The 17,800-nt window shown below is 38.6% G+C and overlaps 1 protein-coding gene across 5 annotated transcripts in view; it reads left to right on the top strand.

The window, feature by feature from the left end:
- Positions 1-17,800, top strand: part of baiap2a (BAR/IMD domain containing adaptor protein 2a) — a 60,755-nt gene that overhangs the window by 16,360 nt on the left and 26,595 nt on the right. For all 5 annotated transcript variants that reach the window (XM_061712390.1, XM_061712394.1, XM_061712392.1 and 2 more), the window contains 2 exons: positions 493-579; positions 17,039-17,100. In XM_061712390.1, coding sequence (XP_061568374.1) covers positions 493-579; positions 17,039-17,100 — 149 coding nt within the window. The remainder of the gene's footprint in view (positions 1-492; positions 580-17,038; positions 17,101-17,800) is intronic.

A 17,800-nucleotide genomic window follows, 5' to 3' on the forward strand; every position in this document is an offset into this window, starting at 1 on the left:
GAAGGCTTTGGAGTAACTCTAAATAATCAAGCCTCACTAAATATGCCATATGGGGGGGAAATGTAAATAAATCTAACATCAACTCCTCCTACATGCTCTGTGGTAACAATAAAGCAGAATTTCTTCTAATTCAAACAATAAATTGGAAACAAAGTGCAACTTTTTGATTCATCTGTGGCTTGCCACACAAACAAACCGTCTCAGGAAATAATTTCCTCTTTGCAATCAAGCATCCAGGATTTCATCAAGATAATTTGTGTGTCAGTGTTCATTTCCTGATTGGAAGAAGCTGTGATCAACTGCTTCAAATAATCATGAATTAATGGAGCTTAGAAAAAAGTGATGGAAATGTTTTTCTTACAGGAATGTTTACATAAAGCTAAAATTCATTTTCCTTTTAATGTTATTCAAATTTGAATAAATTGTGTTAAGTGTTTCCATAACCTTTAACTTAATATCCACCCTTTTCTCTTTGCCTTTGTTTGCTTTTAGATGTGACATTTGCTGCAAAAGGCTACTTTGATGCCCTGGTGAGGATGGGTGAGCTGGCCAGTGAAAGTCAAGGATCCAAAGATTTGGGTACGAAGCTGACATTTTTCTCTCTCATTCTCTCTCTGGTTTATACGGGCTTGCATCGGCTGTCAATAGGAGAGTCACATCCTTATTCACATCCACACACAAGTCATCCGACATTAGCTTGATGTGTCAGAATGTGGCAGGGAGAGCTCGCTGGCGTTCAGAATGAAACGTGGGTGTTTTTTAATTACACTTTTTTTTTTTTTGCAGAATTGTTTCAGTCCTAAAGGAATTTGTGGTTAGATTATATACCAGAAGAAATAACTTTAAATTCATGAGCTTCCTGTTGATTGCCTTTAGAAAAGTACAAGTGGAACAGTCATGAGTGAGGAGTGGGCTTTAACAGGAGTGGAGCTGATGGTTTTCATCACACCTGAAGATTAAACATAAGAAAAGTCGGGGTGCTATGATTTGTTGCATAATATATGATGTAAGACTGTCATACCGGGTCAGTTGGAGCGGTGACACCTGGTTGGCTTATAATGAGTAGCCTTCTCGGTAATCAAAGTCTCCTTTGTGTGCATTAGCTATCGCTACCCCGTGGGAAATCATCACGTTTTTAAAGAGGTCCCCTTCACACAAATTGTTCCTTTTAACTGCTTGATCTATGTAGAAGAAACTCTTGATTTGACGGGGCCTTTGTTTCAGTGGAGATGAGATCCACTTTGAATTTCCTCCACTCCTCGACTGGGACTGACTTGAAAGCGACTGCAGGATCTTTTGTTCAGTATGCGGCTCCAACCTTCCGTCTTGCGCCATCTGTGGGGTTTTCCATCGATTCCAAACTTTAAATAGTTCCTCTTAATGAACCTTCATGGCACATATTATGAGACAAGGTTTTAATATCCAGTTTGTGCTCAGTCAGTTGTGCTTCTATTCAGTTTTTATAATATATAAAAAAAGACTGATAATACTTTGAAGTCTTTTTGCCATTTGGGACACCACTGTTTTCCATCATGTACACACAGCTTCTCAAGGAACTAGCTGTCTTGTAATGTTTTCTTATGACGCTGGCTTGATGTTTTATGTCATGGCTGCACCTTTTTCTTGTCAGTTTGCATGATGAGTTTGGAAATTCTAGTATCATACAGTGTGGATGAGTCCAACTAGTGTGTACACACAAGTGTCTGGGAACAGAGTTTGATGCCAAACTCGGAGATGAATGCCAAGCAAGACGACAAAGAATCTGCTTGATGATGTTTGTTGTTTCTGCTTTAAGTAATTTTTATCAGGTTGTTGTTGAAAGTTACAACATTTTCCTTCAAATGCTGGATTAATGGCATCCTCTTGCTCCCTCAAGCTGCTTTTATCAACTATATCATGTATATTTCTTTTATCATTAAGCAGAGTTCAAAGGTGGTCAAACTGAATGACCCAATATGAGATTAATAAAGCTCTCGGAATTTGACTCCTTTTTCGAGAGAAGTGAACTTGGTAGATTTGGAAACTGTGTTTATAATGTAGTCGTGTGCAAGTGCATGTATCAGCCTACAGTGTGATTCCTGTTGTTTGTTTATTTGTTGTGCGACGTAACTGGAAATGGATTCCACCGAAGGCAGATTGACACATGTTGAATACCTTTTTTAAATGACTCACGCAACTTGTTGACCAGGAAATGTTTGTATCTAAAAGATCCAATCATTTATAAGGTCATACTTTTTTTTTTAGATTGCGCCCTTTATTCAAAAACATATTTTTACTTAAAATTTACATTTTAGATAGGTGACATTTGTAGCTCCTGTTTCTGGAAAAAAACAACCCTGGTCTGAAATCCCCAGTCTGCTCTCTGCATAAGTGGGAATCTTTGTGTTGTAAATATCTTGTTTTTGGATATGCTGAACTACCCAATAAGCAGCCGTGATGCAGGGGAGCTTAGCATTGATGCCAAAAGGGGAGAGCTAAAAAAGCTTTGACCGCGAACAAGGCATTTCAAGCCGTTGAAAACCACTGTTTTCTGTAAGAGAGACTTTTTTTAAGTAAGGCCAAATACCAATTTTCTCCAAGTTTTAAAAAAGGAAAGTTTTGGATGTCTGATATTTGGAACTTTTGTTCAATGCCTGTCTCTGTTACAATGGGCCAGCTACACCCAAAGGTCCCCAACATGCCAGTGTGGTTCCCAGGGGAAGAGTTGGCATTTTATTTTCCAGCTCCAGAGTCTCCACCCTGAGGTCAGTCGCTTTATCCTGACCTGAGGTCAAACTGAAGCTCAGAGTTTCCTGTTTGACTGGCAGCAGAGCGCAGAGATAAACACAGATGAGAGGAGGAGACACTTTTACAAGCTGAAAACCACAATCGGTGACTTACAACTTACCAATTCATATCGTGTCGTGCGTCAAACGGGATCGCTATATTTGAATGTTTTTGATTGTTGTCTTTTTCAGACCGACCAGATTTCTTGTGACAAGTGTGTGCATGATTGTAAACAGCTTTACAAGTGACTAAAGAGAGGCTGCATCCAGAAAGAAGTCAGTCTAATCATTTGCTTGATTATTTAACAGTAGTAGTTTTTTCTCAGACAAGCAGTGGTTCTTTTCTAAGGTCAAGCACATGTGTACACATAAAGCAGCACGTTTGAGTTTGTGCTGCTGTAGCACCTCTTTAAAGCCTGTTAATTCCACAGAGTCTCTGTAAGAAATGGGCTGTAAAGGGTCCCACCTACACACCTCAGACTCTCCAGCTGCTTGCCATCTCCTTCTACTCTTTAACAAACATATACACAGTACGCTTTAAGCAAGGACTGAAATTACATTGTGAAATAATTGCCTGCGTTGTTGTTTTCCATTATCAACACATCAATTTGCTCCACAGCCTGGCTCGACTCTCAATTCATTCCTTTACAACACTGTATGTCCCCACAGGAGTCCACCCTTACTATATGTGCAGTTATGTGGTAGATGTCTAATATACATACATGGCTTTCTTTTTTTGATGCATGAATGTTGTGGCATCTGTATGAATGGATTTTTAATCTACTTGTTTATATCTTCTAAAGAAAGAGACAGCCTCTCTCTCTCCTGCCAGCCCCACCACTCCCACACACTCTCTCCCACATATCCTCCTCTGGTTGGGCTAATCATCGCCTGTCATTTCACCACCCACACACACCCCTACATACACACACACACACACACACAGACACACAGATGCATGCATGCACATACATGTTAACACATAGACACATCTGCTCTCTCTCTCATGTTTCTATGCTCTCTCTCCCTCCTTCCACTTTTTCTGTCATCCTCCTCTTCTTGCATTAGGAGTGAGCACTTGCTCTCAGAGGCAGTTGTGGCGTTCCAAGCCTTGTAGGGAAATCCAGTGTTTGGTGGGCTGGCGATATTTATGACAATCCTAACCAAGCAATGTTTATATCCATTTGAAGACAGAGACGAGTTATTTACAACTAGAGCTGTGGTCAAGCTGATTCACAAGTAAAACATCTTTCTAATTGTCATCAGATTAATGGCTCCTTTTATACTAGCAGTGAGATAAAAAGGGGGAAAAAAAGAAATGTACATACTTTCTCCTTGAATTTATTTTCTGAACCATTTTATTTATTTTTTATTTCTGATCAGTAGTATTGTTTTTTCCATTGCATGATTTTTTTTTCCAACTCCTTTTTTCTTTCACATTGTAGATAAAACTCACTATCACAGATTTATGTACTCCCATAGTGAAGGCACCAAAAGGAGCTGACCTGACGGTACTTTCAGACACTGTAGAGCCGTGATTCCCAACCCCCGGTCCCCGGACCGGTACCGGGCCGTTAGAGCCGTTACTACTGGGCCGTGAAATGGCTTGTGTTCCGATCATAATTAGGGCTGCAACGATTCGCCGACGTTGTCGACAAAAACGATAATCAAAATTGTCGACAATTGTCACCAGACGTTTTTTTTCCAATGGAGTGAGGCATCTCATTTCACTTCACCTCATACAATCTCTGCCGAGAGCCGCGCTACACGACAGCTCAGCGCAGCTTTTTTTTTTTTTTTTTCTTTGCGTAACAAAACTTCAAAAGTTCGGGAGCGTTTTAGCCTGGATACGGCGAATAAAAAGATGACTTGCAAGGTTTGCAAAGGAGACCTTGCTTATCACGGGAGCACGTCGGTAATGCACGAGTATTTGAAGAGAAAGCACGTCAGACAGTTGGACGAAACGGACTCGCCTTGGTAAGATATTAAGCGTATTTTGGCTTTAAAAGAGAGCTTTAACGTTATGCCTGACTGTGCCTGACAAAAGTATTTTAAATTAAATGCATGCAGACCGATGAAGAGCCACCATGGACCCCTTTCTGCAAAAGAAGCAGACGTGTTCCTGCAACAGGCGACTGCGCTCACTGAGTCAATACTGCAGATGCTGATCTGTGATATGAACAGCTCTCCATGGTTGATGGTGACGAGTTTCAACAAATGATACACCAGTTCAACCCAGAGAACGTCCTGCCATCCAGAACCCATTTCACCCACTTGATGGTGAAAAAATATGAGACGTTTTATTTTATCATTCATTTTTTTTATATAACACAATTCCCATTCCTTAAAAAATGAAAAATAATGGACAGAGGTTTATTTATTTATGGATTTATGTCTATACTGACTGATCACTATGCCTGTTCTTTTACTTGTATGTACTTGTATGAACAGCAGCAAAGTTGAATAAAATATAAATTTTTCATTGAAGTACCCATCTTTCTCCTGTTTATTATCATTTGCCACATAATTAAAGCAACCTCATTCTAAATTTAAGAAAAAATTACTAATTATCCGATTAGTCGACTAATCGTTTCAATAATCGGTGATAATAGTTGACTATTAAAATAGTCGTTAGTTGCAGCCCTATTTAAAATGTGTTGTTTTTTTCTAAAATGTTTATTAAAATTGACATAAATTGTCAACCGGTCCATGAGCTTTTTGTTTATACTTTTGCTGGTCCTTGGCACAAAAAAGGTTGGGAACCCCTGCTGTAGAGCACCGATTGAATCATGCCAGGTTCTGTATTGCAGCTCAGAAAGTAGGATGGGGAGTTTTTCAGTCAGAGGTTTTCCCAATTCACATGTCAGACTATCTTTGGACAAATTACAGAACCCCAGATTACTCCCAATGTGTTCTCCATTTTTTTTAAGCTTGCTAAATAAATGTAGCCTAAAAACCCGGCTAAATGCATTTGATGTGGCATCATCAACTTCTTTCTTTTCTAAGGACTTTTTAATGCAAGATTGCACATCCATGCTGTAGTCAGTGTAAGAGATACAGAACTTTCTCTGTTTGGTTGCAGATGAAAGACAATCAGTTACAATCAGTAAATTATCCCACCCAAGTCAAAGTGGCGGTACCAGCGGGGCGAGATGACAGACTCACTTCCTGTATATTTCTGCGCCATACTATGTATTCCTATCATGCTTATTACATTTTGTTCTTTTATAACTAATTTATTACACTTTACTAGCAGTAGCCCAGAGTTTTTGTATTATTTGATTTGTCAATGGGATTGCACAGATAATTTAAGTTTTAAATAGATTTTGTTACCAGTGAGTGTACATTTGTGTTTTAAATAGATTTTTTAAATTTGTATTTTTTATTTAATATTTTTCTTTGTTGTGCCATTGCTGATTACGACTAAAAGGCTCTGAATACATTTCCTGCTGTGTGCCGTTCTGTTGCCATGAGTGACAAACTCATGTTAGGACAGTGAAGTTCTGTTTTACAAAGTCAACAAACAGCCTCATCTCTCCCCTCCCACACCCCCGGAGGGTTCCCAGATCTCTGTTTTCTAGTGGAAACTGTTTGAGTTCAGAATTTTTATGTGTTGCATGAGCTTACCTGTTTTCCCACAAATTGGATGAATGATATCTATAAATAAAATGTTACATGTATTACTTCATTTTAATGTTATATCTTTGTGTTTTAGCTGTATGAGTGTCGGTAAATGGGACTTGTGCTGTCAGTCCTGCAAAACAAAATCTACCAACGGGTGCAAATTCAGTAACCTGAACCTGGATATTTTTTCCTGCAGCACTCGGTAGCATGTGCTAGTTATCTCTCGGCACACCCAGACACCTTCTGACTCATTTTTCTCATTCAGCAATGTGGGGAAAAACTGTATTGGGGAGAGAGGGAGGGGATAAAAAAAACAAAACAAACATTAACAAAACAAACAAAAAAAAAGTTGTACAACTCTGGGTTTCTGTAGAAATATGGCTTATTCTGTGGTTGGTAAATTATGTTTTCATCCCCCTAAGCAGGGGTGGCGTTAGGATCTTAGAATAATTGAGATGGTCTTAACAGTTAGCTAACATTTAGCTTTTAAAGCATCACATTACATGAAATGTGTACAATCTGTGCACTCTTGCCTCTCTCTCAGGTGAGGGTTGTTTCTGAACTGATATCTGTCATCTTTGTCTCATATTACTTTCTTCTTCACCTGTCGACTTTTCCAGTGTCTTCTCTTTGTGCTCCTCATCTCCGGTGCCCCTCCAGTTCGTTCTCTTTTCTGATCCTGCACATGGATATATTTTCATAGCTAAATGTAATTCATGCAGTTTGTTAATCTATTCTACAGGCGTGCAGACTATGAACACATTCACAAATGTATTTGTCCAGCTTTACACACTGTATATTTTGAATTTAAGTTAAGTTTAATGGTATGTGCTTGGCACTTTTTTTCAGATGTCAACCGCATGTACTGAGGTTGTAATGACATTTCTGATACGTTCTAGACGAAATACAACTTGGTGACGGTGCAGCAAAATTAGCAGTTTTCAGAAATTCAAAATATGAAAAGTATTATTCCAATTCCAATAGCAATTCCATTGCTTTTTCAACCATGTCTCCACTCATAACTCCACTCATAATGCCAGGTTTCGGGAGATGGAGTCAGAGATCCAACTTGACTCCACCCCCTCTACTGCAAAGGCCTCTCTTAACTTGTGAATGCGGTGGTGCTGAGAAGTTACTGTAGACGGAGAAACATGATCATTCTGCTATGGGTCTGTGATGGCACGGTACCCTGTTAATCTGTCTGGTTCAATGGATGACAGATTTTCCGACCCAGGTTGCACAAAACTAAGAGACAGTTGTGTTATAGGTGTTTGTCTGATTTGGTAGCCACTTCAGAAGTATTATTTTTTTTTTATTCATAATGTTTCCCCTTTTTAATATTTTATTGTACCTGTTTTAGATCTAAAAAAGACACCTAAAAAAATATGTTAATATTTTTAAGTTATTTGCCGTTTTTTGCCACCTTTCCCTCTCCATTCCTTTGCTAAAACTTTATCGCAAAACTTTAAAAACATTAATTTAAAAAAGTCCATTCATCTCATGTAGTTTTGATCAATTTTAAAGTTGTCAGAAATACTTAATTTAAAAAAAACAAAAACTTTCAACATTGTTGGCACATCCTCCTAACTAACATGAGTTCAAAGATGAAGCACGAGTACTTCGCTACTTGTTGATGGGAAACAATGTCTTCTCCATCTTGACCGACCTCATCTGAGCCGTCAAAAACAATCCCTAATATCTACAACACAACCACACTACCAATCAATGTCAACAGTCATTGGCTTGGTGCACATAACCTGTTTTTGTGCTGTGTACATTACATCCGTCTCAGCTAGATGTTTTTATCTTGTCAGGTAGTATGAAACAAATGCTGCTTGTATGAACTGTAGCCTGCCAAAGTCCCCCTGGGTCATTAAGCTTACAACTCTGTTCTCAGGAAGCTAAACAAGATTGTGAATTGCTTACGTTTTATTTGCCTCAGCTAAAATAAAGTCTAATTCCTATCTCCCTTTTTATCAACTTCTGAAAAATGGCCAATCTCCACATTTTAATAACACATGTACGATTCAGCACAAATGTCTTTTAGGACATAACGTTCTTTTGGGAAATAAAGAACAATATTAAAATGTAGTTTTATAATGAATGGCTTAAGTGCCCCCCACACCACATATCACACATAAAAGCCCATATTCCTCCTAGTAATTATAAAAGGGGAAAAAAGGTGCATACGGGGAAAAAGACTGCAAAATACTGCAGCATGAATGCCTGTTTTAGGTTAATGGATCTGGGACGTAAGCATTCCATTTCTGCTGGTAAATGGATGCTGCCTAAAAGGCTAGAATATATGTCGTTTGTTAGGGACAAAAGGTTAGTGTTGGCAGATGAAGTGTTAACTCTAACATGTTGGGTTTGAAAAGGCACCCACGAGCTCACACCACAGTTCTCTCTCCCCGTCTCTTCCTTCTGTCACTCTGCCTTCAGTGTGGCCTACCTATCTCCTCCTCCAGCACCTGTCCCTGTTTAAATGAGAGCAGAGAAGCTCTTTTCTTAGCTCTGTGCCACTATCCCAGGGGTCTCTGCCTTTTCCTGCTCTATTTGAGAGACCTGCAATGCATGATGGGAAGCCAGTGGCCCTTTCACTCTCCATCTGAACAAATTCACATTGTACTTTTATTAAATTTTTTTCTTTTATATTTTGAAAGTGATACTTGGACAAAAATATTAACGCACCTTCAGTGTTTCTGAAAAATCTACCCAAAACTAAAACTCGTTATGGATAAAGGGAGGTGCAGAGCGTGTTGCAGAATTAAGCTTTTAAAATCTAATGGCATGCCACCTCTTTATTAACTAATGGGACATCACCAAATTAGACAATGGAGGGACGTAAACAATAGAAACTCAAGCCGGATGTCCACAATAGTGTTATAAAACACACAACACTACTGTTGCTAGGCAACAGAAGGTGTTTGTGATGGCTTGTTGAATACACAGCATTCTGCAGATCTAGCACTCACTATAAGCCTCAGTCTGCTCTAGGTTAAGACTTTCTTTTCACAAAACTGGCTCAAATAGACTCCTTTTTTATGAAAACTGTCAACTTCTCATAAACTAAATCACTTTGTCAGTAACTATCCACAACTTCCTATTGCTATTCACTCATTCACTACTTTAGCATTCCTGTCCCGGACACACGTTGGTGACCATAACTTTATTTTACATGTATGTGAAAGTCACATAAAAGTTCCTTCTGTGGTGCATTAATGAACATGTAACTGAAATCCATGTTAATATTCTAGTTTGAGGGTGATTTGTTTTATAGAATTTCCATGAGCGCTAATTAATTTGTATTTTCAGATATACTATGTTGTTGATGATACAAGTCATGATGGCGGTAACGGCGTAAGGGAACCATGCAGAATTAAAACAACCTCAAGTCTATTATAAGATGGTACAGTCTGTAAAAATACAAGAGTTGTGATTGTGTCAATTCATGGATAGGTTCCTACAGATGAACTGAGGTAATGTTTACTTTGAATGTGTGCAAAAAAGGATGTTTTTTTGCACACGTCTGTCCGGTCAGTGCCGCCTTGTTACGAGTCTGCATGATGAATACGGTCAATAAAACAAAAAAGCACTGATCTGGGTTTATGTAAGCGAATGCCATTAACTTGCCTCCTTTTTGTCTGTTGACATAGAACTGTTTTATACATAATCCAGATATATATACTTTGAAACAATTTCCTGTTTTGATTGCAACTCAGCTGAACTGAAATGGCATTTTATCTTAAGACATGTTTATTTCTGTACTTTGACTTTCTTACTTTAAATGAGGACTATATGCCTCAAATGTGTACAGTAGGCTACTATGGATTCTATACCACACATTATTGTCTTTGACTCCATGTGTTGATTTTTGTACGGGGGAAAAAAAAGAGAATTGAAAAGTAAAATGGCCTTGTAAAGTTTTAGCAGTCCTATAAATATTTCCTCTCGGTTTTGTATATGTAGACATGAATATGCTCCTGTTTGAGGTTCTGGCTTGGGGTATCTTTCTGGCTCAAACACATGGTCTCAAAGAACTGTGGCATCTCCCACAAGTTTTCTGAAACGTGCTTTGGAAGCCTCTTTTTTTTTTTAAATCACTCTGCTCGGTTCCTTATAAGCAGGAGCTGACTCCACCAAACCCTAGCTAATCCAAAAAAGGGGTAGAACGAGGAGTTTGGTTTGGGGCCTGGTTTGGAGGCTGGATGAAACATAACACTGTAGCTCATTTATGGCAATTTAGCTATTTTAGCTCAGTTAAGCTTCTGCTAATCTATGATGCTAATTATCTTTACCTTAAGTTCATTCTGAGTCAAGCTCAGCTAAGGTGCTAATTAGCTATAGTGACAGCTAGCTATTGCAGACGATAGCCAGTCATGCAACACGTAGCTTTTTATTATTTTACCTGATGAGGTACATAAACATAAAATTTCCTACAGTCATGCATGTGAAATCTAGCTAAGGAGACCAAAACCATTTTTTTGTTTGTTTTTTAATCAGGCTGTAAATATGTTTATTTAATCTGTGAAACTGGACATTTTAACCTAGAAGACAACTGAGATGGACTCATTTTTGGAGCCATGGGCATCAAGCACATGCACTTCCTGGTTAACTTCAAAGAGGACAACCGGAGGTTGCCCCTTGGTCGAACATCACACATACCGGTACCTACATAATAAGAATCCAGCTTGGGTTTACACTCTGCCTTTCCTTGGATCTTCAGGTCTTAAAAGGGCTGGTGTTTTATTGATTCTGCTAGAAGAGGAGATATATGCTTAAAATGTAACAAGGTTTCACACAAGATGGCTCTTTGCTTTTTATGCTGACATATCTTTTATTATCGTGTTCTTCAGGGACTTTCCCCATCACTGTTTGTTTCTCTACATCTCGCTCTCTGTTCGCCTTATTTGCTTCAGAACAAAAATGGCTTCTGTTTTTTTGTCATGCTTTCTTCACTTTGCACATACATAAAGGGTGAGAAAAAAACACTGCAGATCTTTTAATGGATTCCCCACTAGTCCACCCACAAATGCATCAACAGACACAGCGTTACCTGTTTGCAACAACATTACGATACTAATCATGTAAATTATAAAGGAGGGATTTGCACTTCACAAATCAAGTTTAGCTATGTGGGCTTAAATCTTCACACACAACTTTTTGCAATTTTGTGCAGGCACATGTTTTACTGAGAACCCTTGTGCAATCAGAGTCATGACGTTTCTCTTTTAAGACTTTAGCAGCGCAGTAAGTAGCCTACTGTAAATCACCACACTAAGATGTGGAGCATTTTGCAACCCTGTAAAAGAGAACATGCATTAGTCAGACATAATGGCTTTGCAGGGTAGAATATCTTAATCCTGATTAAATTAAGTAGGAATTTGCTCATTGGAGATCTGACATATATTACTTGATTAGCATGTTGTTTTTTTCTTCCTTCACACGATAAACATTTTTTTTGCATGTGTGATTATATAAAAGTCATGTATTGAGGTAATCCAGATAACTCAGAACTTATGCTAAAGGTGTGTGTGTGTGTGTGTGTGTGTGTGTGTGTGTGTGTGTGTGTGTGTGTATGTGTATGTATGTGTGTATATATATATATATATATATATATATATATATATATATATATATATATAATTTGTATTATAATTAATTACCGTATAACGGGTTAAGTTTTGAGGTTACAATCAGAAAAATAGTGAGAAATACTTGGAGATTTCTGACAGGAAAACACAGATATTCTGCATCTCTTTTGATGTTGGTGTAATTATGTTGTGTGGATGATGATGACAGCAGGACGGCAACTTAAAATGAAGCCAAGGTTTTGCCTCACTGATGCCAGATGTTTTGAATATGCTACATACATTTTCTTAGACCGGCTTAGAATTAATGTCAAGATTACTTGTAACTGCACTCTGACCCACTTCTATTTGGCAGTTGCACCGTTCTCCAGTTAAGCTTTCATTATGGCCTAAATGCATGACACCATTGCTGAAAGAACTTATACAAACAGCTGTGATGGTGGAGCTTCCAATTTTAGAAGCATGTCATAAATAGTAGTTTTCTCCTGTGAGAGCTAATCAGGGAAAGGGTTCAAACAGAATTTCTCATCCAGTTTACAAAATTGTAAATACAAGTGTATGTGTGCGTGGACGACCTGTAAGTGGAGGCTTTGCTTACTTCTTAGATTAACCATATTTAGGTGATGTAATCTTCCAGAAAGTATAACCAACATAAACCTGTACGTGGCCACCCAGAGTCTCAGCTATTACCTACATCTCACATTAATCTGGTGCCCCATTATACCGGCCCACTTGTTTGTTTCTCTCGTGACTTGGCATGCGAGATAGGCGGGCATTAACATCACTGTTAAGCACAACAGTGAACACAGACTCGCCATGTAGGACACACACCGCTCTTCTCCTGGGGGAAGTTAGTATGCTGATGTAATCATGGCTGATAGTAAGAGTGGAGATCTTTAAGCGGCATTTTATAGCATAACATTTTTGTAAGCACCGCTGTTCATCTCACACCTTCTCCCATGGCAACGACCCTAGTATTATCCTGCTTCCATGACAACCCTTAGTGAATCTGCTTTGACCTTCACCAGTGATTCAGTGTCTCTCCATCCACCTCCATTCTTTCACTCTCTCTCTCTCGCTCTCTCGTACTCTCTGTTCAGCATTGCAAACTTGCAGTTTTTTTTTTTCCTATTTGCTCGATAGCCCACATTCTGTTATTCTACGTCTTCTTCTCTCTCCACCTGTGTGGGCGTAGCACGGATACTGTTACACAAGCAGTCAATACAGCTACCACAACCTGATGTCATGCTTCAGGAGGCAGTCTGTTCGTATGCACACAAGTCCAACTACCGTGCTTCCCCCTCTGACTGAGTGTTTTAAGGTAGCAGGCATGTGACTGCTTGTTTTAGAGCTGCAGGTGCAGATCAACCTGAACTCACCTTCCAACAAAGGAAGTATTGTTTTCTCTCAGCTTTGGAAACGGGGGAAGTTCAAGTGAGCTGGGAAATATCAATACAAGAATGACATAGCTTTATTTACTGGTGTCTGTGTGTTGGTGTATTTATGTGTGTGAGGGTGCTAGTTTCCATGATTTTTGTCTGGGAGGTTATCGGCTCGTCGTGTCACTCCACACTGCTCACTGCGATGTGGGTAAGAGGCTGGCAGCTGTTTCCTCAAGTCTCACAGATTGTGTCATGTCTGCTCGATACTTTCTAGAAAGAAATACAAGTGCTTTCAGGTTCTTTCCTGTTATTGTGTGCTCTCAAATTGAAATTGCCATGGTAACCATTTTCATCTCCAGAGCTTAATGTCCTTTGTGTGTGTGTTTGTTTGTTTGTGTGTGTGTGTTTATGCAGTAAAGAGACAACTACAGATGACGAGATCTTTACCTTCTTTGGCGTCTTGTTGTTCACCTGTTCTACCTCCAGTTCACATGCCATATGTGTCTATGTGCTGTTGTCTGCTGCACAGTGATAGATACTCATTAGTTAATTGATCCAACAGAATGGCAGGGTTTCTAAGCTCGGGAGAGCTGTGATCAGGGATGTGTAAGCTGCTTAGCTGGCCTGCTGGGAACTCACAGGATACTTTGGCCTGCTTCTCTGCTCATGTGAGGTATAAGATCAGTGGACAGGTCGCAACACGGCCAAAAGGCCTGGCCCTCTTGGGCGTGTAGACACGAGTCCATCTGGGGGTAGTGAACTCAGGGAATCCTTAGTCATGAGCGCTTTAACAAGATTGTCCAAGACGTTGTTATGCTTTCTTAGTTTTTTTTTTTCCCCCCATTTCCTTTGGTGCGTTTTGCTTTCGCATGCAAGTAAACAGTCTGCATAGCTTAAAAAAAAAATCAAAGTCCCCACCAATAAACGGTTATTTCCTTCCACAGAAGACACTACATGAACCCGAAAAGCCTCATTTGCCTTCCGGATTTTTGTTTGTTGACATCATGTATTGAGACATTTCAAGCCTTTTAGCTCTTAGGTTTGTGCTTTTTTTGCCAACTTGTTAACATATTTTCTAAAAACGGCTAAATGCTAATATTTTAGTTGTTTTTCACACCCGTATATGGTTTAAAGTGGCACCCCTCCTCCACAGCTATTTCCCTGTGTTCAGATCCTTGTTAGAAATGGACTCTTTCGTTTCCACCCCAGTATTGTCCATTTGCACTCCGAAGCCCTAACATGGAGGATTAAAGTCTGTACTACAACTACTTTAGCATAAGTTCTGATTTCAACTTACAAAGCCTTTTTTGAGATGGGCTGAGATGTGCTCTTAATAGGTCAGCTTTCAAATGAGGACACAGCAGGCAAGTGTGAAATGAGCCAGAAAAAAATCTGACACTTGACATCAGCTGGAATTCCTGCTCAGCTCTCTAATGCTTCTTTTTCAAAATGGTTGTAGACATACACCGGTAGTGATGGATACTATAATGCATCTGATCTTTTTCTTTTTTTTTATCTGTGCTTACAGTTTGGCTCCTGTTCGTACAGCAGTGTCATTTCCTCTGAAATATAGTGGCATCTTTTTCATTTATTGAAGTATGATCTGTCGCACCTTTTGTGAAAATGTGATGGATATATGCAATATGTTAGCGCTTTGGACCTTCCAGTCAGAGGAATTTGAGACTCATTTTCTGTACATTAGGATTTCACACTTTTTTTCCACCATTTCTGTTTTTTGTATGTGTTTTTCACTTAGTGTGGCTCTTTGTGTTCCTTTTCTTGACAATGCACTGCATATTCAGAGGAGGCAGCTTGTACGTACAAAAAAAATAGAAAAAAAGAAAAATACTCACTAGCTGCATGGCCCTTCCATCTGTTTTGATCACCTGATTTATTTCACTTTAATTTATTTTTTAGGCATCTTAAATGTGTCAGAGGACACGTTCCTTTTCCCCCTCAAGATGACACATTTTCTTAAGGTCTAAATGAAATGTCTGCATCCCTGTAGTATTATGAGAAAACTACATCACACAGTTACAGCTCCCTTTTTAAACCGTATCTTCAGAGCAGCTGATTTTAGGTGATATAAGCCACTCGACCCAACTCCAGCACCTTCTTCCAAGGGCTGTGTCTTTTTTTTTTTTTTTAGATTAGTGTATCTAAAGTAGTAGTGCAAGGTTTGTACTTCCATACCAACATACATTTGTACAGAAGTTAATTTCAGTAGTCCTTAAAGTATGTTATTACCATACGGGTTGTGAGAAAGTACATTGCCAAGCTTGAGTACTCACACTTAGGATTACCAAACTGAGGTACTATAAACTATGTGAATGGCAATCATTCTTGCATACTTAGACACAATAAAATAGTCACATTTTAGTATTTGGAGACAGTGCACCCTTTTATTGGCTTGGAACCAAAATCAAGGAAATGTTCACATTTTTATTGAAACTGGGTGTTGGACAAATATACTCAACTCCAAAGTGACATACTGTCTAACTTAAATCATATATTAACAAGATTTAGTAGACATTCATCAGTCAACAATCTTGTGGCAATCAGAGGACAATGGAGTTGCCAGTTGTTTATATCCTTGCTTTTTGCGAAGGATGCAATCTCCTTGGAATTTTAAACAACTCCCATTGATTATTTTTCTCTGCTGGTAAAGTTAACTGTCTTGTCTTCTTTAGTTAGTTAGAAGCCTGATCTGCAAAAGACACTGGTATTATTACTGCCTTTATTAATATTACTGCCGAGTGTCTTTGTGATGAAAAAACTATACAGAAACCTGCCTCTAGGTTCAATAAATCCTGAGGCCCAATCCTCCGGGATTACTTACACAGGAAATACTTAACTGATGTTTATTAGCTTGTTTTTTTTTTTTTATTGACAGCTTTGGATGCTGTGCTGCAGATGCAGTCAGTAACAGATAGGAACTCTTGATTTTAAACCTGTTTGACTGGTGGGAAAGAAAGCCCAAGCAAAGAGTTAGATTTCCTTCTTGGCAAAAAACATTACATAAGGTACTGGTAGGGAATTATTACCCACTTTAAATTTGAATTAAGGAAAGAATATTACCGCAAAAGAAAATGTGCTGCTGTTAGTAAAGTATAAAAACAAGTCAGAGTTTCAACGCCCTCACTCTGAGGTTCAGCAAGCAGAGCTCGATTTGAAGTTGGAGGTGGAAAACATATGTGGAGGCTGCATAATTGCAGTCTGTTCTGGGTCTGTGATGTAACAGCACCCTGAAATCCCAGGCAGCCCCAGTTAAATAGTGTTTGTTCTGAATATATATATATAATTTCATTCAGAGAAGTAATTTTACCTTGTAAAATTGCATTTAATTTGACATTTTCATTCTAGATTCCAATTTTTTTTTCATCTCAAAACATCAAAGATGTTCTGATTTTCACCCCATTCTCTTTTTTTTAAGTTTTCGTATGTGACGTTGCTTCGGTGTCTGTCATCTCGTAACAAGCTTTCATCATGTTTGGCATTGTCCCAGTTACAAGTCACTTGTCCTTAAGTTTATGTATGTTTGCACGCTGGAGCAGTTTCCTTTATTTCTTGTTTTTTTGTTTTGTTTATATAATCCCCCCTCCCCTTTTTTTTTCTTCTCAGTTTTTAGCTTGTGTTATAAAGAAATCATGTGCTTTCTCTATGTCTCTATCTGTAGGGGATGTGCTGTTCCAGATGGCTGAGGTCCACAGACAAATCCAAGTGCAGCTAGAGGAGATGGTTGGTATTCTGCAGTCAAACTGTTTTCTGGCTGGGTGGTACGACGCTGACATGTGTTGAAATATTTTTAATAGTTAGAACAACTTATTAGTGCAATAATGCACTCCAGCTTGATTGCGTGACTCTGCCCCGTGATATTCCCTGAGCAATATTCTCAGCTCTTCACAACATGAGATAAATGAGAATTAAATGAATATAAACTCAAATTGGATGAACGCACATGCTGAGTTACAAGACATAAACACAGGAGGTGTCTGAGGGATTGAATTTAGTCAACAATATTGTATTCTGGGTTTGTGCTCACTTATTCCTTTTTTTTTTTTTTTATTAATCAGCACAGATGTTTTTTCTGCACATTTAAAATAGTGGAAGTCTTACGAATTGCATGGGCATATGTTTAATCATGTCAATTACCCTCTTCCCATTGACAAGATGTTAAACGTATTTAATAAATACATTTTATGCATTCTTATTGCCATCTCATACAATGACTTCATTTTAATTATGTTTCAAAATATGTGACAAACATTTCATTATTATGATTATTATTATGGGAGAAAATGTCTATTAGCAAAAAGGATTACGAAAACGCTATTAAAGGTGATTAGTCTTCGTTTTTATTTTCCTAATGCACAAATGGATCACAAATGAAGGGATGAACATGACGGGAGGGCATACTTTATTTATTTTTAGTTTTGGG

Source organism: Cololabis saira, chromosome 21 (assembly GCF_033807715.1).
Source record: "Cololabis saira isolate AMF1-May2022 chromosome 21, fColSai1.1, whole genome shotgun sequence".
Classification (NCBI taxonomy): domain Eukaryota; kingdom Metazoa; phylum Chordata; class Actinopteri; order Beloniformes; family Belonidae; genus Cololabis; species Cololabis saira.